Raw genomic sequence first — 27,718 nt, 5'->3', positions numbered from 1 at the left:
GAGAAACATTGCTCCATTTCCTAACTACATTGCTAGATCAGAACTGGTGTAAAGCACATGCTCCAAAAACAGTGAAACAAGCAGTTTTTTTTTTTTTTTTTGTTTTGTTTTCTAGGGGAAATTGAGGACTTCCTTTGGGCAAAGGGATCAGACAGGCAAGAAGGTCCACAGCAGAAAAAGGACAGTTAGCTGGCAGAGCTTTTAGGGAAAAGCCACTAGGGCAGTCAGGGCTCCTCTCCTCTAGTTCATTGTTTCCTCTCCTATGGCTTCTGCTGGAACTAAACTCTTGGTATTTAATTTTTTTTTTAGTTGTTGATGGACTTCATTTATTTATTTATATGCAGTGCTGAGAATTGAACCCAGTGCCTCACATATGTGAGGCAAGCACTCTACCACTGAGCCACAACCCCACCCCTAAACTCTTGTTCTTTAGTGCCAAAGATAGTCCAAGGAAATAATCACTCATGACCTCAACTTTGGAAAACTTCTGGAAACTGGGCCATAAATCTCCAAAATATGTGGCCCAGCTTAGTGTTGAACAGACTCAGGAAAGCCAAAGGGCCAGATTCTCCATCCCCCAGAAGAATGAGACTCAAGTACTTGAGATCACTTGAGCCCATGGGGGTCTGGAGGGCTGAGGCAATGGGGCTTTACCTGCAAAGTGCCCTCCCATACAAACCCACACTCTAGAGCTTCACCTCTTCACCACTGAAGCATAACCTTAGTCCCACAGCTGGCCCTGTGACAGAGGAATGCAGTCTATGATGTCACTATGATATTTACACCCGCTGGGGTGGTGTCTTACATATGGTGGCGGATGACAGCACTCAGACAGGATTCTATAGAAAATATGGACCGTGCCTTGGTGCTGCTCTTCCACCTCTAGTAACTGTCCCACCAGAAGAAAGCCTGTCTTGAACTTGTGTTGCTTCCTCCCCATAGGTCCAATCACATATTGATTGGTGTCTATAAACAGTGTAGTTTTGCTTGTTTCTGCTTTTCAAACTGAAAAGCAACTCTCTCCTTCTAATATTTACCCAAATAGCAGATTTTATTTCACAATACACTTTATTTAGGAAAGCAACATACCATCACAGGTATTTCAAAGAATGCAGCAAAGTACAAAGACAAGATATGAAAGACAACTGGAATACAACCAACTAACTGGCTTTGGCCTTCAAGACACTGGATCTTACCACGACTAAGTTAACTTTGGCAATGGGAAGAGAGCAGAACCAAGTCTGTGGCTGCCTCTGGCAACTCAGGCCATATTACACATTAACAGGTACTTTTGTAGAGTAACATGCTGAGTTTTATCTTCATTGTTTATTGAACATGTGACAGGACTGTGATGGGGACACAAAGGGGAATGACAGTCAGTCTCTGCCCACAGGAGCTCACAATCTAATGGTGAGATAGAGAAGCACACAGTCAACACAATACAGTGTGAAATGCTAGCTGGTGTCCTAAGGGGACCCCAGGATGGTTACCTAACCCAGCTTTGCACAATCAAGAGGTTTCCAGGAGGTAGCAAGCCTAAAGCAAGTCCTGGAGGATTAACATGCATATTAACCAGGCAAAGGGAGGCCTCTGGATGTGAATTCTGACCTTTTGTCATCCCTTGTGGACCCCGAGGGACCATCTCCTCCTCTGAAACTCTCTATCCCATTGTCAGTTCCATTTTTTTTTTGTCTTGGTGGTTAATTTTCATGAGCTTACGTCTTGCACTCCAAGACCAGGCTGCCATCTCCTCAAATGACAGGGAGTAACCTTAGTCTTTTTTCAGCACACCCAAGACTGAGTTGGACAGAGTGGCTGCCAAACACAAACCCTGGATAGGGAATAGATTGTTCTTCAGTGAATGAGCATTTCTCCATCACTTGGCTGGAACAAGAAGGAAGAGGTGGGTGGTTGTAGTAGGTGAGAGGGGCCAAAGATACAAATATAACACAAAAACCACCCACTATGTTGCTGCCTGGACCAGAGGACTCAGAATATTTCCTATTTGCTAATGGGAAAAGTCCAACCACAGAACCATTCTCTCAACAGCACAGTAATTTGAAAGAAAGTTATTTCACTGAAACACAACATGACCCCCATCCCGCTGCCCCAAATCCATGGCCCTAAAGAGGCCTGCATTCAGTCAAAGGTGATTCGGAAGCTGCGCTCCTGCTCCTTGCGACGCCCTTCGCACACTTTGGTCACTTCTTCCACCTTCCTCTGCAGCAGGGCTGAATTCTGGTCAATCCACTGCAGAGAGTCCATGTGTGCATTGAGGATCTTGCAGATCTGCTGTAGAGGGTCACTGGTGTCGGCAGGGCCTCCAGATGTGTTCAGATGCTCGATGATATCCTTGAGGTCCTGGGCCATACGTTTCAGCTGTGCATCAATGTTCTCAGCCAACTTGTAGGTCTTCTCACGCTCCTCGTCAGCATGCTGCAGGTAGATGGTCCCGCTCTGTTCCTTGACTGACTCCTCCAGTGGGCTCAGCAGGTCTTCCAGCTCCTTCTGTTGCGATAGGATGAAGTCAAGCTCTTGGTCCAGCCGCTTCTGATCCAGCTTCACCTTCTCTACTTCCCGGTGCAGGCTGGTGATCTTCTCCCCATTTTCAATCAGGGTGCGGTCCCAGGCATTGACCTGGGTGGCCTGCTGAAGGAAGTGCCGTTCCTGGTCCTCCAGTTCCAGGCTCCACTTGTTGATCAAGCTCTCCAGCTGCGCATAGGTCATCACAGGACAGGTGGCTGCTCCAGCAGCTGTACTGGTGCCAGGTGGAGCTGTCACAGCAGCTGGTACATTGCTGGGGATCCCACTTGGCACCAGTGGTTTTAAATTCAAGGCAAAGCCAGTAGAAGTGGTGGTGGTGGTGGTGGTGGTACTGGAAGAGGATGTTACTGTGGAGGCACCAGAAGCTGCTCCAGGAGCCTTTAAGCTAAACCCCAGTGTACCAGCTCCAGAAGCTCCGGCAGTGGTTGCTGGGGCACAGAGGGAGAGCCCTGTGGTGCTGGATGAAGTGGGAGCAGTTGCTATTGAGGCAAAGAGAGTAGGCCCTGCACTGGTGGTGGCAGCAGTGGGTGTGGGAGCAGCTGGCTGTGTGGTCCCTGCTCCAGTGGTTGCTGGTGCTGCTGGAGTGAAGGGTAATCCAGACAGTGCGGTGGGCTGGGCAGAACTGCCAACGGAGCCAATGTTGAAACCAGAGGTTCCAGTCTGGGACGTGCTTCCACCAGTGAAGGAGAACCCTCCAGATGTGGTGGATGGGGCTGCAGAGGTGGTAGAGGAGCCAAACACAAAACCAGTGGGTGCTGCCCCCTGGCTGGAGGTAACAGTGCTTGATATGGCATTGGTAAGGGTGCTGCTGCCAAGCCAAAAGCCACTGGGGTTCCCTGTGGCTGGGCTGGTAGTTGTATTGCTCAAATTTAGCTTTGGAGCATTGATTCCTAAGGAAAAGCCAGTTCCTCCAGAGGCAGGAGTTGTTCCAAATGTGAACCCTGAGGACTGTGTTGCTGGAGCTTGGGTAGTGAGTGAGAACAGACCAGTTGAAGGGGTGGTTGTAGTTGGCTGTGAGGAAGTCCCAAAGTTAAACCCTCCAGTGCCCGAAGCAGAGAAAGAAAAACCCGTTGCAGGGGTGGTTGTTACTGTCTTTGCAGTGCCAAATGTGAACCCGCCTGTAGGAGCCCCAGTGCCTCCAAAATTAAACCCGCTCATGACTCCAGACTCTGGTGGCAGCAGCTACTCCAGCTTCCAAGCAAATCCAACAGCGTCTGCAACCTTGGGGAAGATTTTTAAAGCAGAGGAAGCAACATGATCAGATGGCAGTTATGAAAAGGCAACCTCAATGGCATGATGGAGCATGCTTGGTTTGGAGGGTGGTGGGGCTAGACAATTACAAAATAGGCAGCAACCCTTCCTCTTCCTTCTGTATAACCCTAACTAGACTCTGCTAAACTAGCAAAGGAAGCACTAATCCATGCTCCAAGAGTTCAGGTGCTACAAGCTATGTGTGTCTGGGTAGTGTGCAAACATGTTCAGGACAGTGGGAGCCTTCCACTGTAGGGACAAAGTGGGAGACCGACCCTCAAGTGAACTCAGCCCCCATGAGGAGGTCCAAATGGAGGCACTTCCAGTGAATGAAACTAGGAGGATACAAAATAACACCTTTGGGACCTGTTCCCAAGGTGGGACTCAGTGAGGTTCTCCTGTTGGCTATAAACAGAGCATTTGGGAACTGATCTGGCTCATGCTGCTGAGAGGTTGGCTCTGGCACATCCCTTACAACTTCAGGGGACACAGGGCAGGCTGGAGCCTATGTCATTCTTGGATGGGTGTGAGACCTGAATGCTTAATCAGGGCACTAAATGCCTCTGGATATGGTGACTGGCTCAGGAATAAAGTGAGATGTGGTCAGCCAATCTAGGGTTTTCCACCAGGCTAAAAGGCAATAACTTCTTTTATTTGCAGATGTAGCCACAGTGGGTATGTATCTAGGCTTTCCCCTGGGCATCTTCTTAGCCATCTGCAGTGGGAAACAATGAGTTGCCAACAGAGTGATGGGTTTGGGGAGAGAGAAGGGAGAAGGATAAAGAACAACCCAGAAGCTCCCAGGGCCAGAACATCTCCATTCACTTTATTTTGGTACTGGGGACTGAACCCAGGATTGTTTACCACTGAGCTACACACCCAGCCCTTTTTATTTTGAGACAGAATCTTAATAAGTTACTGAGGATCTCACTAAGATATTAATGGCCTCCAACTTGTGATCCTTCTGCCTCAACCTCCTAAGTAGCTGGGATCACAGATATGTGCCACATGACCTTCAGGCCTTGGTTTTTGAAAGAACCAAATTACAGAGTATGAATTCATTATAAGGAACTAGTGGACTCACAGCCAATTTTTATAATCACAATCTGAATGGGATACACTGAGTTAATGAATTAAACAAGCCATCCTAGGCTGGCTTTCTGTCATATTGCCTCAAAGATGATGGGGAAGGGGACCCTAGACCAGGTAGGAGGGGACCACAGCCTAGTTAAAGGCGGCATGTGTAAACCACACAGGCCTGGTCAAGGCATTAGAGTATAATCTTTCCAGGTAGGCAGTAAGTAAGGACCCCTAATTGGTTTCCAATAGAGTTTGGTGTGGGAGACAGTATAATGACCCTCCAATGTGTCCACTGGGAGTACATCACCATACACAGCAAAAGGGACTACGTAGATATGATTTAGAATCTTGTAATGGGGCCTGGCATGGCAATACATGAGGCAGAAGTCAAGTTTGAGGCTAGCCTCTAACTTAGCAAGACCTTAAACAACTTAGTGAGATCTTATCTCAAAATTGGTTTCAATCAATCCCCAGTACAACAACAACAAAAAAAGACCAAAAAACAAACAAAAAACACACGCACGCACACACACACACACACACACACACAAAAATAAATCTTGTAATGGGGAAATTATCCTGGATATCCAGACGGCCCAAACGTAACCACATGTGATACTATAAGATGGATGCAGAGGGAAATTTGATGGGAAAAGAGAAGGCCATGTGATGATGGAAGCAGAGATTGAACTGATGTGCTTTAAATAAAAAATGGAGAAAGGGGTCCCTGACCAAAGGAAAAGCAGGGAAACAGTTTCTCCTCTGCAGCCTCTAGAAGAACCAGGCCTGCTCATACTTTGATTTGGCCCTATAAACTTAACTTTGGACTTCTGACCTGCAGAACTATACAAGAACCAATGTGTGTTCAAGCCACTAAGTTTATGGTAATTTGTGAGAGCAGTCAAAGGAAACGAATATGGTTCTGAAGTAGAAGATGCCTGGTAGATCCGAGGTGGGACTCAAATCACTCTCCTGTCCTTGGATAACAAGGTTCAGCAAACCTCTGAGCTCAGTTCTCTCCCCAGGAAAAGTGGGGTACCATCTGGGGAGACCTTCCCAACATAGGAAGTGGGGTACCTTCCCAACATAGGAAGGGTACAAGCCAGGGTGCTCACTATCACTGTGGCCACAAGGCAAAAACAAAACTGCATTTTCACATTGTGGATACCTCTGGAAGATGGTGAGAAAAGGGACTGGGAGGTACCGTAAACACCAGCTGTGAAGTTCTTCCGTAAAAGACCCTGGGTGTGGCTGACCTCAAGTTTAGTATGAATTCACAGTTTGTTAACACCATTCAGTGCATCCTTGGGCAACAAATGTCAATTCTTAGAGCTTTCTGGGGCAGCTGACTCCAACTCTAACAACTTTGTAAACCTCCTACAGCTGTCCTCATCCCTTTTACTGTATCCTTTGCTTTCCTCATAATCCCCTATTTTTTCCATACAGCCATGTGGGAGATGTCCCCACGGTCACCATGCTGGATTGGCCTAGTCTAAGCCAGTAGATCTCAACTGGCTGCCCAGGGGCACTACCTGGGAGCACTCAAAACATGCAAAACTGCCAGGTCAAAGGTCAACTCTCTGGAGGTGGAATCCTGGCCTTGTCATTTTTACAAAGCTATCCTAGGAAATTCTGTAAAAGATTCCTTCATACTGGGCACGATGATGCATGCCTGTAATCCTAGCGACTCAAGAGGAGGCAGAAGGATACCAAGTTCAAGGCCAGCCTCAGCAACTTAACAAGACCATCTCAAAAAATAAAAAAAGGCAGGGCTGGAGATATAGCTCAGGTGATAGAGTGCTTGCCTTGCATGCACAAGGCAGGCCATGGGTTCAATCTCCAGCACCACAAAATAAATAAGTTTAATTAAATAAAAATGGGGGAAAAAAAAAGGCTGGGATGTGGCTCCATGGTTAAGTGCCCCTGGGTTCTTTATCTGGTATTCCCCCGCCCTCCCCATAAAAAGTCCCTTTATTCTCCAGAGGCCATGGCAGATGTCTCAGCTCCCAGACCTTCTTGTGTAAGACCACACTGAGCCACCTTGAGTAGGGTTTGTTATTAGAAGCCAAAAATAGCTGACTGGCTAACTTATGTCTCAGTTCTCAAGAACTCAGTTTGAGAGCTTTTGCTATTAATAAGTTGAAGCTAAATTTTTCAAAAGAATATTTATAGGGCTGGGGATGTGGCTCAATCGGTAGCGCGCTCGCCTGGCATGCGTGCGGCCCGGGTTCGATCCTCAGCACCACATACCAACAAAGATGTTGTGTCCGCCAAGAACTAAAAAATATTAAAAAAAAAATTCTCTCTCTCTCTCCTCTCTCTTTAAAAAAAAAATTAAAAAAAAAAGAATATTTATAAAAAGTTCTTAACTACTATTAAAAGACTGCAAGAGCCAGGTGCGGTCGTGCATGTCTGTAATCCCAGCAGCCGGGGAGGCTGAGGCAGAAGGATCATGAGTTCAAGGCCAGTCTCAGCAACTTAGTGAGACCCCATCTCTAAAATATAAAAAAGGGCTGGGGATGTGGCTCAGTGGTTGAGTGCCTGGGTTCAATGCCTGGCACCAACAAAACAAAACAAAAAAGACTATAATCCCAATGAAGCAGGAGACTGAGGCAGAAGAATCGTAAGAGTTTGAGGCAGCCTAGGCAACTTAATACAACAGTCTCGAACAAAACAAAAAAAGGCGGCTAGGATGTAGTTCAGAGTTAAAACACCCAGTACTATGAAGAGGAAAACAACAAAAAACAATCTTAGTAGACTACAAGAGAAAAAAACTTGCGGGCTTGATTGGTGTAATGGCTCACCACTAATTAAGTGCTCCATCAGTTTTCCAACAATATAGGAGCCAGGATCTATTCCTGTGGTGCACACATGCTGATCCAACCCTGTTGTACATTCTTCTGACAGATTATTATTCACTCCTGAAAGCAAACTTCAGGGTAGGTCCATCTTGTCAATAAGGACTATGAGGGCCAGAGTTGTGAGCTAAGCCATGGCTCCTGCGATCAAGGTGGTCAAGAGATATGTCAAATGTGAGCTTCAGGACCAGGTTCCAGGGAGTGTTGAAAGAATCAGGGTTGTCAGGGCCAACCAGGAGCTGGGTAGGGAGGGGAGGTCATCCAGGTCAGGGAAGATCCTGTGTAAACACAACAGAGCCTGAAACAGCAGGTGTTTCTGGGGTGTGAAGGGATCTGGGGTGGCAAGAGGGGCAGTGGATGTGCAGTGAAGGGTTGACCTGGCAGGTGTGAGCTGTGCAGACCGTAAACATTCTAAGTAGACTTGCTCTTGCCCAGCTCCTAGGAGAGAACCTCTAAGACCCTGGAAAACAGAAAGTGTCTTGATTCCCCTGTGGCCTTAGGCCATTCCAGGTAGTCCACACCAACAATGATTTATAGTGGACATTGAGCACTGAATATCTAAATTTATCCATAAAGATATTGTAGGGACAAATGCATGGAGTACTGCATAGATGGCATATGTTAAGGGCGTCTGAGCGGCAGGCCAAGCCCTGGGTGTGAGGCCATGTGTTGTAATCCCTGTGCTTGCTCCATGGCCCACTCCTTGATTGGTCGCTGCAAGGACAGTTAGCAGAAATTGTATTGGTGGCTGCCTGTAATCTGCTTAGCTACTGCCTGAGTATATATGGAAACTGTGCAATAAAATCAGACCTGCTTCCTGCTTGGTCTCCCAAGGTCTTGAATATTGACTCCACAGCCACACTCTCATCTACCCTGTTCTGTGGGCCTCCTCACTGGACGAGAGAGCACCCGTGCAAGATATTCCTTGCCAGTGGAACTGATCCCCCACAGAACTTTAGATACCAAGGTTTAGGTGAGCTTCCCTGGTTAACACTACAAACAGTCCCTTATTTACAATGGTTCTACTTAAAACTTGCCCTTTTTATTTTGAGACAGGGTCTCACTAAGTTATTGAGGGCTTAGCTGAGTTGCTAAGCATGACTTTGAACTTGTGATCCTCTGGCCTCAACCTCCTAGGATTACAGGCCTGCACAACCATGCCTGGTTCAACTTACAACTTCTTTTGACTTTGCAATGGTGTAAAAGTGATATGAATTCAACATAAACTGTACTTAAACTTTTGCTCTTTTCCCAGGCTGGTGACACATGGAATGATCCTCTCTTGAGATGCTGGACAGCAACCAACCAGGGGTTGTTTGCAGTCAACCCTTCAATCATGACAGTAATCTGAAGTGTGCAGTGCAGCTAAACCAGCTTGTTCAGGTTAGGCATACTTCATCCATTTTCAACTTATGATGGATTTTCTCAGGACACAGCATCATGTTAAGTCAAACAGCACCTGTACTCCACATGTGCTGCCACATGTTGTTGCCGGGAGCACTAAATGCTGTCCATGAACTCCAAAAGAGCAACACCTGGAAGCTTGTGCTTCACACCTATGCACCTCTCCCCTTGGCTGATTTTAGTTTGTGGCCTCTTGCTGTAAAAAACTGGCCACAAGTATAACAGCTTTGCTGAGCTCGGTGAATTGTAGTGAATCACTGAGCCTGAGGGTGGTCTTGAGGACATAGTTACACAAGATGTGGTAGGAGAAATCAGCAGAGTCACAAATATTAGTCTAGTAACTTAAACTTTTTGTTGAGGGAGCCACAGGGACTGTAAGGGGTAGGGGTTATTATGGCCAGAAATTAGGGAGCACTAGATTAAGGCAAGGGCAATGGTCTGGCTGAGAGCTCAAAGTCTGACCTGGTAAGATCAGAGGTGAGAGAATCACAATTTGAAAAATGTGCACAATGTGACTTTGATAAACAAAGTAACTGACAGCCAAGACTTGGAGAGTTTCTCACAAATGCAAGCTAGCTTGAACTCTGACACAGGCATTTCCATTTTTACCATCAGGGAGAATTTTCCTAAGAGAAGCCAAGGGTGCCAGAGGAAGCAAAGAGGAACCCAAACTAAGGAAGTGGTGCATCTCCTGGTAAAGCGGAAGGGAATGCTTGCACCAGGTGCTCAGGGCTGGATGGCACAGCTGAAGCAACCTGTGGCTCTCCTGGATTACTGGTCCTCTTGCCACTCCTCATATATCTGTTCTTGTGTTTCAGAACATTCATATCATCTGGGAGCTGAGGAAAGACCCACCTGGGATTGTGACCTACAGATTCATCCCACCCCCCAGCTTGGGAACCATGGTTCTCTTCTGTCATTGCCAACCACTACTCAGTTCTACTAACTCACCTCCATCTTAAGTTGTTTTGCCACTCCAACTTAACTTTACCTGAATTGTTTACTTTAATAATTCACTCAGTACTACCATGAGTAAGGTGATGACAACACAGAGGGGAATAAAGGCTTGTTCCTGCAAGGCACAGTGGCACACAACCATAATTCCAGCAACTTGGGAGGCTGAAGCAGGAGGTGCCCAAGTTCAAGGCCAAGCCTCAGCAACTTATCAAGGCCTTATCTCTAAAAAGGGCTGAGTATGTTGCTCAGTGGTTAAGCCCAGCTGCTGGGTTCAATCCCCACTACCAAAAAAATAATAAAATAAAAATTGTGGAAGAGTAATTCTAACTACTGAAAAGGCTGAGACAAAAGGATGACAAGTTTGAGGCCAGCCTGGACAACTTAGTGAGACCCTGTCTCAAAATGAAAAATAAACACTCACTCACTCTTGGGCATCACCTTCCCTCACTTGCCCTACCACATTGGTGATGGGCCTGCACCTTTGCTACCTGTGTTTCTGGAGGGATTACCTGTCCAAAATCCCATCTTTTGTCCATTTGAGCATATTCACTGGGCAGCACATCACCAGCCAGCAAACCCAGCATGTCAAATAGGACTTGCTATCCATTTATCATAAATATCCTTTGAATGAGCTTCTCCCTCTCCCTCCTGTCAAAGAAAACCCTAGAAGCTCAAGGGACGATCAGCTCAGAGCCTGATTTCAAGAATGGAAACCAACTGATGAACAAGAAGCACCTTATTAAGACCTCAGCCAAAGCAGAGGTGCCAATGCTCTTGGAAGAGAAAGCAATTCAGAGGAAAGGCAGGCATTGCCGGGCAGGTTCTGCAGTAGAAAGGCCTGTGCGGCTAGACCAGAGCATGAGTGTGGGTGGTAGTAGGCCACAAGAGGGTTCCACCAGGCCGACTCATCCTGGTTCCTGACAGGAGATCCTAGTGGCTTAGGCTGTGTTTCATCTTTTTTCTCCAGAATGAATCACAGGAATCTTTAGAGCATGTTCAGACACTTACCATTGAAACGTTCATGTGTTCCTGCATGCTACCTACCATAGAGGCCTTACCATACCTGACCCATTTCTCAACCACCTCAATGACACACTGATGGGCTTTAAAAATGACAAACCTGATCCTTTCTGTTCCTAAGTATGATGATTGAGTGTTCACACGTTCTGTGAGATGTATCTTCCACTAAACCTTGCATAACATGCACACATTACCTAACATATAAAATTAAAACAAACAAACAAAAAACTACTCTGTTAATTCTATGAGCAGGTCCTCATAATTCTATGAAGAAAAGGTACAAAAAGGAATACTCTGGTTCTCTGTCCCAAGCCACTTAGCTTTCGCTCCTGGAGACAAGTTGTTTTCTGTGCTTCTTTCTAGAGATTTTCTGTACACTCAAGCAAATTCACAATTTGTAGTCTGTTTGTATCTAAGAAACAGCATCCTAGATGCACTGTTATTTTTTCATTTAATTTATCTTACCAGGCCTGTTCTCCCCATTGGGTAGAAAAGGAAATTGAGTTTTTCAGAGAGGCACTGACCTGTCTGAGGCTCCCAAACTATGTCTGTCACCTGCTGCATAGAGTGGTACCTAAATGACTCTTGGATTCTTCGAGGTCCTCAACCTTCTGTTCTTCCCTCTTTGCCTTGAAAAATACTCTTTCCCAAGAAGTCACAACTAATAAGCAATTATATCTTCTTTCCTACTCCTGAGGCCCAGCTGCACCTAAGGAGCTCAGGTGGTGGGACAAATAGCAATTTTCCCCAAGGGAACGCCAATCAGCTTAGACATACATGGTAAAGAAGCCAGGAAACAATCACAGGAGTAGATCTTAAGAATTTTTTTTTTTGGTGGGGAGTGGGAGGTGATGGTGCCTGGGATTGAACTCAGGGTCACTCAATCACTGAGCCACAACCCCAGCCTATTTTGTATTTTATTTAGAGACAGGGTCTGAGTTGCTTTGTGCCTCACTTTTGCTGAGGATGGCTTTGAACTCGGGATCTTCCTGTCTTAGCCTCCCAAGCCGCTGGGATTATAGGCATGTGCCACTGTGCTGGTCTGTTTTTTGTTTTTTTAAACAGAGGGTCTCACTATGTTGCAAAAGCTGGTCTTGAATTTCTGGGCTCAAATGATCCTCCTGTTTCGACCTCCCAAGTACAGGTCCATGCCAATGTGCCTTGCTCCTAAGGAGTCTAGAACCACCACTCTTAATGTAAAAATAATAGAACTGGAAGATATCTGAGGAATGCTCTAGTGCTGGAACCCTACCTCTTTGCTAAGATTGTTTTCTTTATTGTACTGAAAAAATCCCACCCAACGACATTTTTAACATATAAATTTTAACTATATAATTGATAAGTCATTTCTTTAGGCATATTTTTTAGAGCCATTACTGATAAAACTAATCCTCCCTTGAACACTACCTTACACTCTGGTCCACAACACCTGTGAGGTAACCCCTGTTAAAAAGCTACTGTGTAGCAGGGCATAGTGGCACATGCATATAATCCAAGGAGCTTGGAAGGCTGAGGCAGGAGAATCACAAGTTTAAAGCAAGACCCTCTTTAAAAATAAAAACAGGCTGGGGATGTGGCTCAGTGGTTAAGCACTGCTGGGTTCAATCTCCGGTAACAAACAAAAACCTGCTGTGTATCTTTCCTCTGTTTATCTGTAGGCAGTCATAGCCAGAACGTTTTTATGTGTCTTTGCTAATACATAGGCTGTCATACTGTAAAGCATCATTCTACAGTTTGATTTTAATTCCTTCTAATGCTGTCAATCAGACCACTGTAGAGACTTATCACATTTTACCTATTCCTTTACGATGGAAACTTAGAACTTGTAAGTATCCTGTACACATCTTTGACACAAGCTATAGATGTTTTCCCAGGACAGATCCTGAGAAGCAGAATTGCTAGCATGCTACCTACATTCTGAGTTTCCCAGAGACTATCAAACTGCCCTCCACCCTTCCTGTACCTGTTCATTCTAATAATGAGCAGTACCGGAGAGATACACTTCCTTCCAACCAGTTAAGCACCTGAAATTACAAAATTTCCAATCTAAAGTATCAGTTGTATTTACTAAAAATAATGATAAAAGGCATTAGCCACTCAGCACCCACCATGTGCTGGCATATGTTGAATAATTCACAAATATACCTCATTCATTCAACAAACATCCACTGAAACTTAGGACAGATTCAGCTCTGTGCTGAGTCAATAAAAACAATATGTCAGCTGGGCGTGATGGTGCACACCTGTAACCTTGGTGGCTTGGGAGGCTGAGATAGGAGAGTCACCAAGGTACTAAGCAACTCAGTGAGGCCCTGTCTCTAAAATACAAAAAGGGCTGGGGTGTGGCTCAGTGGTTAAATACCCCTGGGTTTAATCCCCCTGTTCCAAAACCAATATGGCATGGCTACTGCCCTCAAGAAACAGTGTTATTCAAATGTGATTAAAGAAAAACATATCAGGACTGAAAACAGGTCTTCAAACAAGAACTTGCACATAAATGTAAGGTGCCTTCGTCCACTATGCTGCCTTTAACTCCTTCATTCTAGTCTAGCTTGAGGTTTCCTGCTTATACTTTGGACTTGCTCAAACCACTCCTGCCCCAGAAGGTTTGCATCTGTGGTTCCTTATCTCTGGAATGCTGCTTTCCCTGAAGAGGAACTCCCTTACTTCCTTAGGCCATGGCTAAAATGTCACTTACTTTGAGGTCTTTCCCTGACTCAATTTAAACCTATGCAAAACTAAAATCCCCTCATCCCCCAACACTCCTGAATACCTATCCTTGTTTATCCTTAGGACTCAGGGGTCACATGAAACACATCCTTACTTTTTGGATCTTGTTTATTTTTTGTCTGATGTTCCCACTGTGGGCACTCAGTAAATGCTCAGTAAAACACACAAGCTCCAGAGATTGCTTTGTGCCAAGCATACTGCTAAAAACTTTAGTGACTAGCTCATTTATTTCTCAACCCTTCCCCCAGAGGTAAGCACCCTTAGCATGTTCTTTTTAGAATTAAGTGGCTTCCTCAATATCAACATAAGTGTCAAAGGCAGGATACAAGGTCCCGGTCCTCAAATAATTCAAAGTTACTGGAGATAAAAGACAGAAAGGTAAACTATAGGACAATATGTTGGATACTATAAGAGTTTTGTTAAAAACTACTGGAAACTCTGGGAGCAGTGGAGATTAACTTTCCCTGGGGGATGTGTGAAGGGAGGGATCATAGAAAGTGGAGGAAAGGCAATCCAAGTCTAAGTTAGGTCAACTATGTCATTCTAAGCAAAAGCTCAGATGGGCAAAGGCCTATTGCCTTGGGGACAGGAAAACAAAGAATGCCAAAGAAAATATACATATGGCTGATGAGCATGTGATAAGATGCTTGACATTATTAGCTACCAGGAAAACACAAATCAAAACCACAATGTACAACCAGGTGTGGTGGTGCACGCCTGTAATGCATGTAATGCAGCTAGGGAGGCTGAGACAAGAGGCAGCCTCAGCAACTTAGTAAGGCCCTAAGCAACTCTGAGAGACCCTGTCTCTAAATAAATAAAATAAAAGGGGGGGGGGCTGGGGAAGTGGCTCAGTGGTTGAGTACCCGAGTTAGTTCAATTCCCAGTACACCCCCCCCCAAAGAAAAACAATGGGATACCACTTCACATCCACAAAGGTGATTCTATTTAAAAAAGATAGCAACAGTATTGTTAATAATATAGAGAAACTTGTAATCAGCATTCCTTGTTGGAGGATACATTAAATATGTTAAATGATGCAGCCATTTTGGAAAAGTCTGGCAGTTTCTCAAGAGATCAAACAGTTACCCTATAGGTACCATTTAAGAGAAATAAAAACACATGTCCAGCCAGACACGGTGGCACACACCTGTAATCCCAGAGGCTTGGGAGGCTGAGACAGGAGAATCACCGGTTCACAGCCAGCTTCAGCAAAAGTGAGGCACTAAGCAACTCAGTGAAGGCTTATCTCTAAATAAAATACAAATTAGGGCTGGGGATGTGGCTCAGTGGTTGATGCCTGAGCTCAATCCCCAGTAGCCCCCCCCCCAGAGGGGGGGGGGAACGTGTCCACACAAAAACCTGTACATGCATCTTCACAGGACAGTAACATTATTTGTAAGAGCCCCGATGTAGAAATAATCCTAATGTCCACCGATGAAGGGATAAACAAAAATGTAGCACATCCATATAATAGAATATTATCCAGTCTAAAAAAGGAATGAAGCACTGATGCTGGGTGCAGTGGCACACGCCTGTAATCTTAGTGACTAGGGAGGCTGAGGCAGGAAGATTGCAAGCTCAAAGTCAGCAAGCTTACCTGTCGGCAACTTAGCATGAACCTGTCTCAAAAATAAAAAAATAGTGTATAACCAAAAATATGAAAATTGTGCCCTGTATGTGTAATATGAATTATAATGCATTCTGCTGTCATATTTAACAAATTAAAATTTAAAAAATGAAAGATTCATTTACTAACATATTAAAACAAATTGATAAAAGTTTTAAAATAAATAAATAAGAAGGGGGCTGGGATTGTAGATCAATGGTAGAGCACTTGCCCAGCATGTGTGAGGTCAGCACCACATAAAAATAAATGAATAAAATAAAAGCATTGTCTTGCATGAACAAGGCCCTTGGGTTTTATCCCCAGCACCACCAAAAAAAAAAAAAAAAAAAAAAAAGACACAAAAAAACCCCCACAAAATAAAAGCACTGTGTCCCATCTGCAATATTAAAAACAAACAAATAAACAAACAAACCCGGCTGGAGATATAGCTCAGAGATTAAGGTTAAGATTCAATCTCTAGTACCAAAAAAAAAAAAAAAAAGTCATGAAGCATTGATATATGCTTCATTGCAGATGTACCTTCAAAACATGATGTTGAACTGGGTGTGATGACACACGCCTAAAATCCCAGAGATTTGGGAAGCTGAGGCAGGATTGCAAATCCCAGACAGTTTCAGCAATTTAGTGAGACCCTGTTGCCCCCCCCCCAAAAAAAGGGTGGGGGGATGGGGAGGTTAAAAATTTAAAAATTGAGCTCAACCATTCGACTCCCAGGGTGCATGCGTGCGTCACACACACAGAGAAACATGATTTTGAGTAAAGAAGCCAAAAACTAAATGAAATGTCTAGAATAGGTAAATCTATGAACAGGAAGTAGATTATCGTTGCCTAGGGCTAGGCAGGAAAAAAGTGAGAGATAATGGCCAAGGGCTTCTTTTTGGAGTGATGATAATATTCTAAAATTGATTGTAGAAGTGGCTGCACAACTTTGTGAATGTAATAGAAACCACTGAATTGTATACTTTGAGAAGCAGATGTGGCTTATACATTAAACAAACCAACCAATAACCACAGCATGCTAGGAAGGTCAGGTCAAGGGTAACAGTGAGGCTGCAGAGGTGGGCAGGAGTCAGGCTGTTCTAAAGACAGGACCATACTTTCTCTTACAGTGGCTGGTAATGCTGTTTGAGAACAGGCTCAACCAGGAAGAAACTGGAATTGAATGCACTGGTCACTTATGCAGGCCATCAGGAGGTTCCATAGGGAACATAGCAAGGCCTGGATAGGACAGAGACCTGAGAAGGGGCAACTTTTAAAAAAAGTTATGGGGGTGGTGGGTGGAGAACTGCACATCACTGTGCTCCCTCCTGGGCCTCTCTCCTCTCAACACCAGTTTCCCAGGGGAGGAGCAGCGATGTCAGTGAGGAGGGAGGAAAGCATCCAAGTCAGGCTGTGGGAGCAACGGTTATTGTGGAGGAAGCCTCTCAGGGAACTAGGTGAAAGCAACCAGAGGTGGGGGTGGGGTGGCTTTGATTCTGAGAACTAGACCCAACCACAGTTTCTATCCTGGCCTCTGGGTAGAATCACCACACTAATATTCCAAAGGCATCTGTTGGGTGCTGGGTCCTGTTTTCAGGGCTTTACCTGCACTATGGTTACAACTCTGATCTAGGCTGTTTGGTTCCAGGGCTGAGCTTCTAACCGTTACTAAGCCTCTCCTGTCTCTCCAATATGACATTTTTCCACTCCCTACCACCACCACCCTATGTCAAGTCTCTGACGACATCTTAGGTCATCTCCATGATCTTCCAGCCCAGTTTGAATCCAATTCACCTTATCTGCCTCATGGCATAGAAGTAAGGCAAGAGGGGTATCAGCTGCTCTTGCCCCTCAATTGCTCTGTTTCTGGAGTTCCTGCTCCATGGTAGGGGCAGGTACAAAGGTCAGAAAAAGTATCAAAGGACTTGATCTAGCAGACCTAAGGCTCAGTGTTATGACTCTCAACCTTCTCCACAGGTAGTGTCCACAATACTGCTGAGGGAACAGCAAAGAGCCCAGGGGTCCTGTGAGGTCGTCACATTGTGGTTCCCTCCTCTTCTTCTCTCCCTTCAGCTTCCATTAAGACTGTCCAGCCCACGAGAACTGGCTGGGTCCAGGCGCAGATACTTTTCCTCCATGCCCAAGTGCCCCTGTGGGAACATGCATCATGGCCTGCCAAATGAGGGGAGCTACCTCTCAGTCCTGTCAGCTCTCTCATCCCCCTTTCCATATTGGCAAGATGCACGTTATCCGCTGTGAGAAACAGAAGAACAGCCCAAATGTCTAGGCCCTGGTGCTCTCCTGCTGGACGCTAACATCAGACAAGACCACTGTGACCATGGTACACTGAGAAAAGACACTCTTGGAATCAAATCTTAAGACAAAAACATGAAAGCTTTCCAAACTACAAAAATGATCACTCACCCCTGGCTCAGAGCTTATCTGTGCTTCCTAACAAACTACAGCACTGGCTCCAAGCAGTCCTCCTGTCTCCACAGTGGAAACATCCAACCCAGAGCAAAGCCCCCCTTTCTGAACCTGCCAAATCACCTGACACAGCCCTTCCTAACACTCCATGAGATGCCCCACCCCCCAGGGCCTCTGTGGATCTCTCCCTGCAATAAGATGTGGTCCTGGTGGCCTCTGACTGAGGCATGGAGGGCTGATAAGAAACAGACAGGGTACTAAGCCTCTTCTTCCAACAAGTACCTTTTCCTCACAAGTGTTGTCTTGCCAAACTTTACTCAGAGTTGGCCCATAACTGAATGAGACCCTGTTCCTTTTCAGTCCTAAATCCAGCAGAGAGGGGCCTGATCCCAATTCTCAGTGACTCTGTATAATAAGCACCTGGCTCTCTGCTATGACCAGAGAGGATTGCAAAATTGGGAAAGGGAAATCACTGAACATGAAGGTCACAACGGCCCACAACCTGAGCCCTAGACACACTCATGATTTGTCAGCTGGGAGTTTTTTTTCTTAAGTACTTGTTAATGCTAGATTAAAAAAAAATATATCTTAATTTCCAACCCCTCTTGTAAAATCTGTACTGTTAGTCTGGTGTTGCTGCCTAGTATAAAAGGTTGTCCCCAAGTAGTATCTGTGCCTTCCAGGTGGTCCCTGTGCTTTGGGGGCCCACTCCTCTTTCTGGGTCTGTGATAGCCCTGTCTTGGGGCAGCTCATACTTGCTGAGCCAGACATTGGTCTAGACCTTCCCATGTGTTAACTCTGACCCTAATCACTGCCCTCTGAGGGAGTTCTGCCATTGTCCTCATTTTCCGGATCAGGTAACCATGGCACAGAGGGGTGGAGCTACACAATTAGTGATGGCATTCTGGGCTCCAGAACATTAGGCTGTCAACTGTCATCAGTCTGCCCTGTTCTTTTCCCATTTCCAGTCCCTGTGGAGATGCAAGGGAGGATGCACCCAGGCCTGGCCCATTCTTTACCTGCCAGATAAGGAAACAGACTATGAGAGGAAGGGTATGTAGGCTGAATAACAGCTGCCCAAAGTTGTCTATGTCCTAGCCCCAATTACCTTATTGACTCTGTGCAGACATGATTAAATTAAGAATCTTTGATGCAGAAATTATCCTGAATTATCTAGGCAGGCTCTAAATGCAATCAGAGTCTTCATTAGAGGGAGAGGAGGAAAATGAAGAGGTATGACAGGGCTGGGGATGTGGCTCAAGCGGTAGCGCACTCGCCTGGCATGCGTGCGGCCCGGGTTCGATCCTCAGCACCACATACCAACAAAGATGTTGTGTCCGCCGAGAACTAAAAAATAAATATTAAAAATTCTCTCTCTCTCTCTCTCCTCTCTCTCCCCCCCCTCACTCTCTCTAAGGAAAAAAAAAAAAAGAGGTATGACAATGAAAGAAGCTAGAGTGATGAGAGGAAGAAGCCAAAAGCCAAAGAATGAGGCAGCCTCTAGAAACTAATAAGGACTAGGACACAGATTTTCTCTTAGAGTCTCAAGAGAATAGAGTTCTGTCCTCTTGCATCATCAGGCAGTAAAGGTGTGTTGTTCTGAGCCACTGAATTTGTGGCAACCTATCACAGCAATAAGAAGAAACTAATATAGTTGGTAACATTCAAGATGCCAAAGCTGGTCAGGAACATGGGCCTAACCAGTCTCTGAGAGCTGTGACTACTTCTGAAGAGGGGCTGAGGTAATCTGAGGGCAGGGGAGGGGCTCTGGAGGACTCTGAGCCACTGGGCCACGCGGCAGCCTGTGCTCTGCCTGCCCAGCCCCCTCCCTGCACTGTTCTTTCCCCAGCTAAGCAGGCCTTGGCCTTCCTGCCCTTGTTTATCAGGATACCCACCTCCAACTCCTGCCCCCATGGCCTGTGTGACCCAGTTACCTTTCCTGGCATTGATCAGTGACCAGGAGAGCAAATTCTTCAGCCTTTGTGCAAGTGCAACTCATTAGAAATGTATTTACACTCATGGAGGTGATTGCACAGGGTTAGGAATTGTGGTGAACAATTCTAGCAAAGAGGAAGTTAGTGACACACTGTAAGCGTTTGGGGCATCAATCATGTACACTAACATCTGTCTCTGAGATGGCTCCGAAAGCAGTACAAAGTGTAAAGGGAATGGAAAGAGAAAGAAGCATGTACAGACCCTGAGTTCATAGTAAGAACTGGGTTTTACCTGTGACATGTCCTTAATCCTCCAGCACCTGGCATCTTATCCAAAAAGATCTAATGCTCAGAGGGTACCTCCCACATACCCAGCTCTGTTTTAGGCATTTTACATATATTAATGTACATCACTACCCTATGAGGTGGGTCTTCTTAGCCCCATTTTATGAGTGAGGAAATAATCAGAGATAATGATACTTACCAAGGGTCAAAGAGGAGCAGAGCTAGGATATGAATCTAGCAGGCTTGCTCTGACCCACTCTGCAGAAGGCAACTGAGGCTTAGGCACAGCAGACCTTTGCTTCTAACCCTAACTAGAACTAAATGCTGTAAGTTCAGGACCAGAACATTAATCCATCAGACACAAAATTCAAAAGTGTTTTCTATCAGGCTAAGCTACCCAGATTAGGAAACCAGCGAGAGATTGCTGCAATAGGGCAGGTGAAAAGGGCCTTCTCGAGGGCAGACAGGATGGCAAGGGGCAAGTGGAGATCAATAGAATTTGGCAATTGTGAGCAGCAGCAATCTGAGTTGAAGGTCTAGGCTTAAAGGTCTCATGGGGGTCCTGGAAGCTGTGCAGCACCATGATACCTGGGCTCTATTTAAGGAGTAATTGATTCTGCACAACCCCCTTTATCTCTTGAGGTTTCAGTCTTGTCTCCTGAAAGCCAATTTGGGGGCTTCTGTGATGTGAGGCCCTTTTTTGGCATCAAGTCTCAGGTTATCAGGGTCCTGCAGATGGCTAGTCTCCCTCCCCCTTTGCACCCCTGCTCCCTTGCTGTGCTGGATCCTTGCTGTTATCCAGAGTTCTGCTACCCAGGAGCCACTGCCAGGTGCTCAGAGGCCCCCAGAGAATTCCTTTACTCCCCCTCCCCTTCAAGGAGCCAGGGCTGATGCAACCTGACTGCAACTGCCACCTCACTCCCCAAGCTAGGCCCCTCCGCACTGAAAAAGAGTCCCCAGCAGCCCCACCCTTGCTCCAAACTCCTACCAGAGCTGAAGAGTTGGGCACCTGGACCCTAGAGGACTTTGTGAGGCTGGGAGAGGTCAAGGCATCTGAGTCCAGAGGGTCTAGGTCAGGAACAGATATTGGTAAGGGATCAGGATTCTAAGAGCTGGGGTGGCAGGGAGCCACTGATAACTCACCATCACAAACTAGAATATGCTAGGAAAGGCTGGATAGCTAAGTGTGTGAACTGGCACCCACTCAGCAAAACTAAGTCAAACTGCTTAGGTAGCAGCACAGGTAGCTGAGAGAGAGAAAAGGGCACAAGAGGATGAAACAGAGGGGCCAGAATCCTGGCACCATTACCTTCTCAGTTAGTACTTGCCACATATAGCCAGAAACAAGATTCCCCTACTGAGAAAGGGCATGTCTAGTTTTTTTTTTTTTTTTTTGGGGGGGGGTTGTTTATACTGTACTGCAGACTGAACCCCAGGAGCACTCTACCACTGAACAACCTCCCAGCCCTATTTTACTTGAGGCTCGCTCTCACTAAATTGGTGAGGTTGGCCTTGAATTTGCAATCCTCCTTCCTCAGCTTCCCGAGTAGCTGGGATCACCAACAAGCACGATTACACTTGTTTTTTTTTTTTTTTTCATTTTTGTTTACTTTTTATTTTTGCACTTGGTTTTCCCAGTTAACAGAAAACAAAGGCATTAGGGAACCACTAGTGAAATTGGAACAGAGTGGCATTTAGTCAAAGGTAATGCACTAATTAATGTTTGAGACAAATGTGTCCTAGTAATAATACAGGATGTTAACAAGGGGGAAAACTGGGTGAGGGCATGAAGAAATATCTTTGTAACTTTTCTAAACAAGACCTATGGGCTGGGAATGTAGTTGCTGAGGCTGGCCTCAAATTTGCAATCCTCCTGCTTCAGCACCCTGAGTTAGCTGGAATTATAGGCATGTGCCACCATGCCCAGCAATCAGTTTTCACTAGTTAGCAGCAAAGACAGAACATATCCACCTCAATGATAATGATAATGCAGCACCTATTATATGCTAGGCACTAGTCTATAAAGGCTTAATGTGGACTAAACCACTCACTTCATCCTCATAACAGCCTAAAGGGTACTATAACTATCACTTTTTAACTACAGAGAAAACAGCCATAGTGAAAGAAAACTGTCATGGTCATAACAGCTGGCAAGTGTGGTGCAGGGTTTAAACACAAATAACCTGGCTCCAGAATCATTTTAACTTCTACACTATACTGCCTATGTTATAATATAGCCCCTACAGGCCCAAGAAAATGGAGTCCTGCCCCCCACCTTCAGTATTGGGGCATGAACTTTGGGCGCTTTACTGTTAAGCTACATCCCCAGTTCTTTTTTTGAGACAGCGTCTCCCTAAGTTGTTAAGGCTGGCCTTGAACTTGCAATACTCCTGCCTTAGCCCCCAGAGTGGCTGGGATCATAGGTGTGCACCACCACCACTGGTTCCCCTACCTTCTTTGTATCTTGAAGTCGGTTTCTTAACTGCCACGGAAAAAAAGCTAAACCCTATGTGCAATGTTCTAATGTAGCTGGATGCAGGGTGGGAAAGGAAGGGGTTTCTGCGACAGAGGAAAGACTCACACCCACCCAGGCTGGTGGAGGGCCAAGGCATGAGGAGAAACATGAAGGATGGTTATCATGGTCCCTCTCTTTAAAAGGTGATCGGGGGTGGAGAAAAGAACACTGGGACCTGAAGCTCTGTGGAGGAACGGGCTGAGCATTGGTCACGCCACTCTGTCCCAATTTCACTAGAGATGTGAGAATGACTATCTTCAGGATGGTGTTGGATGGTCAACTGTCTGGGGGCAAAGGAGGGCCCTAGAATGAGACTGGATCTTAGAGTTGTTATTAATAATAAAATACCTTAAACAGGAACGGAGGAGCCAAGCTCTCTGCTTAGGGCTTCGCTGACATCACCTAGTCTGATTTCCACAAAGAAGTCCGCCAAGTAGAGTTGATTTTTATCCTCATTTTATAGAAATGAACTGTTGCGAGTTTGAGGTAGAGGATGGGGCCAGATCTCCAAAACCATAAAGAGGAAAGGGGGCCAGGACTTAGGAGTCAAGCAAGGAACTCGACCCTAGAGTCAACGGGAAGGTGGCAACTTCAGAGTTATAAGGAGGGGGACCGCCCCCAGGTCAAAGGGGGTAGACCCGCGAACCCCACAGGCCGTTGGGGGTTGGGGTTCAGATTCGTGAATCCAGGAGAGGAGGCCGGATCGCCTCCCGTTGGGGCCGCGCGGAGGCGGGGCGCGGAAGGATCCGAGCGGGCCGTGCTGCGCCGCCCCCTGTATATCTGTCCCCAGTCCCCGAGGTTGCCTCATTCCCCGTCCTCTGATCAACAGCCTCTCCTCACGCTACCGAGACGCCGCCTCCCCCCGCGTAGCCTCGGCCATGGCTCTGTAGCCGCGACCCGTTAGTGCCCCCAGCTCCTCTCCGCGCTTACCGCGCCAACGCTCTCCGCTTCCACCGTCTTTCTTCAATCGAGGCAGCCGCCGCCTCTCCTTTCCACAGCCATGGAGTGAGTAGCCGCTCGCGCCTCTCTTCAACTGCCTTTCCCGCCCTTTAGCAGCTCGCGGCACTCCAACAGGGCCTTAGGGTGGGGAGACGCCGGCAGGGAATCACGGTCGCGCAGGCGCAGAAGAGGGACGACGGCCGTCGGCGCGCGGCTGAGCATGCGCACTTGGCCCGAGTGGTGGGGGGAGGGTGAGTTCTTTCAGGGAGTTGCTGTTTAAGGTCGGCCCGCGTGCGATTGCGCCTGCGCACCAGCCTCCAGAAGGGGTAGTTGTTTTTTTCCTCTGAACGATTTCGTCCACGCGCGGTGCTCCTGCGCATGAGCCCACCAGAACCCTGTACTATGAGGGGTGGGCTATAAACGGTTGCACATGCGCATTGATCCCCAGGGCGGCTGAGGCCTGCAAGAACAATGAACGACTCCAGGAACGGAGCATGCGCTTTAACGCTCGGCAAGAGAACCGCACGAGGGGTGGGGGTTGGGCTGCTGTTCTCGGCCCCTCCCTTTCCGTCTCCCGGTCTCCACGTGGCTCGTCTGGCTCACAGTTTTACTCCCTTATTTCAAGCAGACATCTGCTGGGGCACGGAGTAGCCTAGATTGACAGTACTGAGGGCGGGGCGTAGGAGCCACCTGTCATTAAGGGGATGGAGCTAAGTCCACAGCTTTAGCGAAGAGGCTCTTAGGGGAAGTCCTTGTGAGGAGGGGGGGGGGCTTGTGGGGACAGCCGAAGTCGCCTTAAAGTTGAAAGAGAAAAGTGGAATTGGAGTGGATGACCTTGATGAAGGGACAGGGCATGGAGAATTCCCCTGGGAACTGATTTGGGATGGAATCTAGGAAGGGAATTGGGCCTAATGGAAGTATTTTAGAGGAAAGAGCATGGCTGGAAGAAAATTCCCCTGGGATTGAATTTTTTTATGAAGAATATTATGAAGTGGGTGGGAGGGGCTCAAGGTAATTCCCTTGAGAAACCATTAGGGTTCTGTATCGGGGGAAGAGGTGGACCTTGGGGAATCAAAAGAAAAGAATTCCCTTGGGAATGGGTGGGAGTCAGAAATTTGGAGAAAGAAAGGGCAGATTTAGAATTCAGAAGGGACAAGACTTGGTTCCAAACCTCCCTTGGAAGGGGGAGGGAGGAGCCCCATTGGCATGGGGTGTGGCTTGGTTTTCCTTTCACTGTGACATGATACCCTCTTGTCTCACGTGCAGGTACTCCACTTTTGCCTTGGTGCCTGTCTTTGCCCAGCTGAGCAGCCCACAGAGCCTCCTCCCAGCTGTTGGTGTAACCTCTTCTGCCTTCGGTGCCCAGCGCCTGTGCCACAGTCATGTCACTCCTGGCGACCCTGGGGCTGGAGCTAGACAGGGCCCTGGTCCCAGCTAGCGGACTGGGCTGGCTGGTAGACTATGGGAAACTCCCCCTGGCCCCTGCCCCCCTGGGCCCCTATGAGGTCCTTGGGGGAGCCCTGGAGGGCGGGCTTCCAGGGGGAGGAGAGCCTCTGGCAGGTAAGGGCAGGTGGATTTGGAATGGAGTGTGCTAGGGGCTTGGGGATGGGGGAAAGGAAGAATTCATCATTCCTTTACTTGTTCATTTGATGAGTATTTATTGAGGGCCTACAATGTGCCAGGCACTGTTTAGGTGCCAGAGATAAAGCAGGGAGCAAAAGTAACATGATCCCTGTCCCCTCTTGGAGCTCACAGTGTAGTGGGGAAACAGGCAAGAGACAAAAGATGATGTATTGGGAGAAGTGGAAAACACAGCAGTCACTTAAAAATGAGGCCCCACTCCTCCCCCCACCTTCTTCCCCCCACAAGCATGTTCCCTCCTCCTCCCCTTCCCCACTTTTGACCTCCCCCAGCCCTCTGTCCTGGATTCCCTTGACCTGCTAGCCATCTCCTGCTGCAGGGAGGTTGAGCAGGGGGATGTGTGCTTGATGCCCCTCGCCCCACCTCAGCAGCCTCCTGGTTCAGAGTTCAGGTAGCCAGGAAACCACCAAGTAGGAGGTCATGTTTAGACGGAGGCCTAAAGGATGAGAAGAAGTAAGCATGAAAAGACCAAAGAAAGAACATTTCAGGGGAGAGAAGAGCATATGCAGGGATCCTGATGCAAAAATTAACATATCCATTACTATATCCCAAATGCTTGGCACATAGTGGGTTTTCAATAATTACTAAATATCCAGATATGGTAGCATGTGCTTGTGTTCCTAGCTGCTTGGGAGGCTGGAGGCAGGAAGATTGTGGAGCCCAGAAGTTCAAGGCTAGCCTGAACTAGACCCAGTCTCAAAAAAAGGAGAAATGAAGAAAACTGAAATGGTGTGTGTGTGTTTGGGTGTGATGTGATCTTGCTTGCCTTTTAAGAATAGAGAATAAATTGGAGAAACTACAGATATAGGCCTTCAGGAAAGAGTGTACCAGATGATTGAAAAAATGGTTGGTTGACTGTTTTATTGACAATGGGGTCATTATTTGGTTGACTCTTTTGTTCTTCAACTAAAATTAGTTAATGGGTTGATTGGTTAGTTGATTGATTCCTTGATGGTTGGTTGGATGACTGATTGGTTATTTGGTTGACTGGTTCATTTGTTCCTTTACTGTGTGGCTTGTTGACTGGTTTGATGACTTTAGTTGGTTGACTGGTTGAATAAGACAAATGAGCCTGAGACAGACATATAAGTGATCACTTGATTGGGTGGAGGACCCAGGAACTCAGGGCACTTTATGTTCCCCCTCCACTCCCTAGGTGACGGCTTCTCTGACTGGATGACTGAGCGAGTTGACTTTACAGCCCTCCTCCCCCTGGAGGCTCCCTTGCCCCCAGGTGCCCTGCCCCCACCTTCCCCACCTCCCCCTGACCTGGAAGCCATGGCTTCTCTGCTCAAGAAGGAGCTGGAGCAGATGGAAGACTTCTTCCTTGAGGGCCCACTCCTCCCTCCACCTTCACCACCACCACCACCACCACCACCACCCTCCCTCCCCCTCCCCTTCCCCACTTTTGACCTCCCCCAGCCCCCTGCCCTGGATACCCTTGACCTGCTGGCCATCTACTGCCGCAGCGAGGTTGGACAGGGGGATGTGGGCTTGGTGCCCCTGGCCCCACCTCAGCAGCAGCAGCAGCCGCCGCCTCCTCCTCCTCCTCCTCCTCCTCCTCCTCCTCCTCAGTCCTCTCGCCCAACTCCCTATCCAAATCCTGCTACCGCCCGAGGGGACCGCAAGCAGAAGAAGAGAGACCAGAACAAGTCAGCAGCTCTGAGGTACCGCCAGAGGAAACGGGCAGAGGGCGAGGCCCTGGAAGGCGAGTGCCAGGGGCTGGAGGCGAGGAACCGGGAGCTGAGGGAGAGGGCTGAGTCGGTGGAGCGGGAAATCCAGTACGTCAAGGACTTGCTCATCGAGGTGTATAAGGCCCGCAGCCAGAGGACCCGCAGCAGCTAGGGGCTAGGCCTTTGGGTTCTAGGGGCTGCTCATCAGCTCAGGTCCATTTTTGTCCTGGGGTCCTCCTGCATCCCTTGGCCTCTGTCTTTATTCTGCTCCCCCCACACACCTGCTTTTGTCCTTGTCTCCTCTTGCCTATTCTGGATTTTGTGCCCCTCATGGGAATGTTTAGCCTTAGTCAACATAGACACCCACCACTACAGTGAGGAGCCAGAGCCCACAGGGAGCTCAGAGCAGTGGAAGCCAGGAGCCCAGCTCTCTCAAATTTCAAATTAGTGGCTTCTTGCAGGTGCCCTTGGTGGGGTGGACTGATTACAAGACAGAGCAGGCTTGTGAGGCCAGGAAGACATGCAGGGAGACTGTGCAAATAAAACCCAAGTGGGGGGAAGGGGACCCATGTAATATAGGTGAAAAAGCAAGCCAAGTGTCCTTGGGAATCATTTCCTGGAGGGAGCCACATACACAGAGCAGGCAGATCTGCAGGCCAATGGGGAGGAAGGGGGATGGCTATAGTTAGTGACTGGGGGATCATTTAGCTCTGGGAGAAAAATCAGTGTTTTGTGAAGGTTTGTGGGGAGGGGCTGCATCTAGGTGAGGGGGTGTGATCCTTTGGGAGATTGTGAGCAGAAATAAAAGTGGAGTTTTCTCTGACCTGTGTGTTTCGTCTTTGGAGAAGTCG

General features: G+C 47.2%; 3 protein-coding genes and 1 non-coding gene across 7 annotated transcripts in view; 2 read left to right on the top strand and 2 right to left on the bottom strand.

The window, feature by feature from the left end:
* The window catches only part of Il4i1 (interleukin 4 induced 1), a 39,243-nt gene extending 14,306 nt beyond the window's left edge, over positions 1-24,937 (bottom strand). The window contains exons 1-2 of the mRNA XM_026406214.2: positions 24,814-24,937; positions 23,545-23,691 (exon numbers count right to left, since the gene is read on the bottom strand). Of these exons, the coding sequence (XP_026261999.2) occupies positions 23,545-23,691; positions 24,814-24,937 (271 nt within the window). The remainder of the gene's footprint in view (positions 1-23,544; positions 23,692-24,813) is intronic.
* Positions 1,308-23,734, bottom strand: Nup62 (nucleoporin 62). 2 transcript variants are annotated; one of them, XM_077793390.1, is made up of 3 exons: positions 23,545-23,603; positions 14,995-15,095; positions 1,308-3,765 (listed from the first exon to the last, which is right to left on the bottom strand). In XM_077793390.1, exon 3 carries the CDS (start codon positions 3,700-3,702, stop codon positions 2,140-2,142), a length of 1,563 nt encoding a protein of 520 aa, XP_077649516.1. In that variant the 5' UTR covers positions 3,703-3,765; positions 14,995-15,095; positions 23,545-23,603; the 3' UTR covers positions 1,308-2,139. The 2 variants fall into 2 exon arrangements, with proteins under 2 accessions (XP_077649516.1, XP_026262033.2); XM_026406248.2 differs by lacking the exon at positions 14,995-15,095 and having other exon boundaries at positions 23,545-23,734.
* On the top strand, positions 11,218-11,318 carry LOC113195051 (small nucleolar RNA U13). The gene has a single exon (XR_003302359.2). It is a non-coding gene; the product is annotated as a small nucleolar RNA U13 (small nucleolar RNA).
* Positions 23,389-27,718, top strand: Atf5 (activating transcription factor 5). 3 transcript variants are annotated; one of them, XM_026406250.2, is made up of 3 exons: positions 23,389-23,619; positions 24,820-25,113; positions 26,351-27,718. In XM_026406250.2, the coding sequence occupies exons 2-3, from the start codon at positions 24,936-24,938 to the stop codon at positions 27,037-27,039; spliced, it is 867 nt and encodes a 288-aa protein (XP_026262035.2). In that variant the 5' UTR covers positions 23,389-23,619; positions 24,820-24,935; the 3' UTR covers positions 27,040-27,718. The 3 variants fall into 3 exon arrangements, with proteins under 3 accessions (XP_026262035.2, XP_026262036.2, XP_077649517.1); XM_026406251.2 differs by lacking the exon at positions 23,389-23,619 and adding an exon at positions 23,812-23,879; XM_077793391.1 differs by lacking the exon at positions 23,389-23,619 and adding an exon at positions 23,894-24,064.

Source organism: Urocitellus parryii, chromosome 15 (assembly GCF_045843805.1).
Source record: "Urocitellus parryii isolate mUroPar1 chromosome 15, mUroPar1.hap1, whole genome shotgun sequence".
Lineage (NCBI taxonomy): Eukaryota > Metazoa > Chordata > Mammalia > Rodentia > Sciuridae > Urocitellus > Urocitellus parryii.
The sequence above is the reverse complement of the archived record's forward strand: the minus strand, read 5'-3'. Positions and strand labels throughout refer to the sequence as shown.

Coding starts and splice junctions, on each gene's coding strand:
- Nup62 (XM_026406248.2), bottom strand. CDS start 3,702: ATGAGCGGGTTTAATTTTGGAGGCACTGGGGCTCCTACAGGCGGGTTC.
- Atf5 (XM_026406250.2), top strand. CDS start 24,936: ATGTCACTCCTGGCGACCCTGGGGCTGGAGCTAGACAGGGCCCTGGTC. Junction 25,114..26,350: donor GGGAGGAGAGCCTCTGGCAG/GTAAGGGCAGGT, acceptor TCCACTCCCTAG/GTGACGGCTTCTCTGACTGG.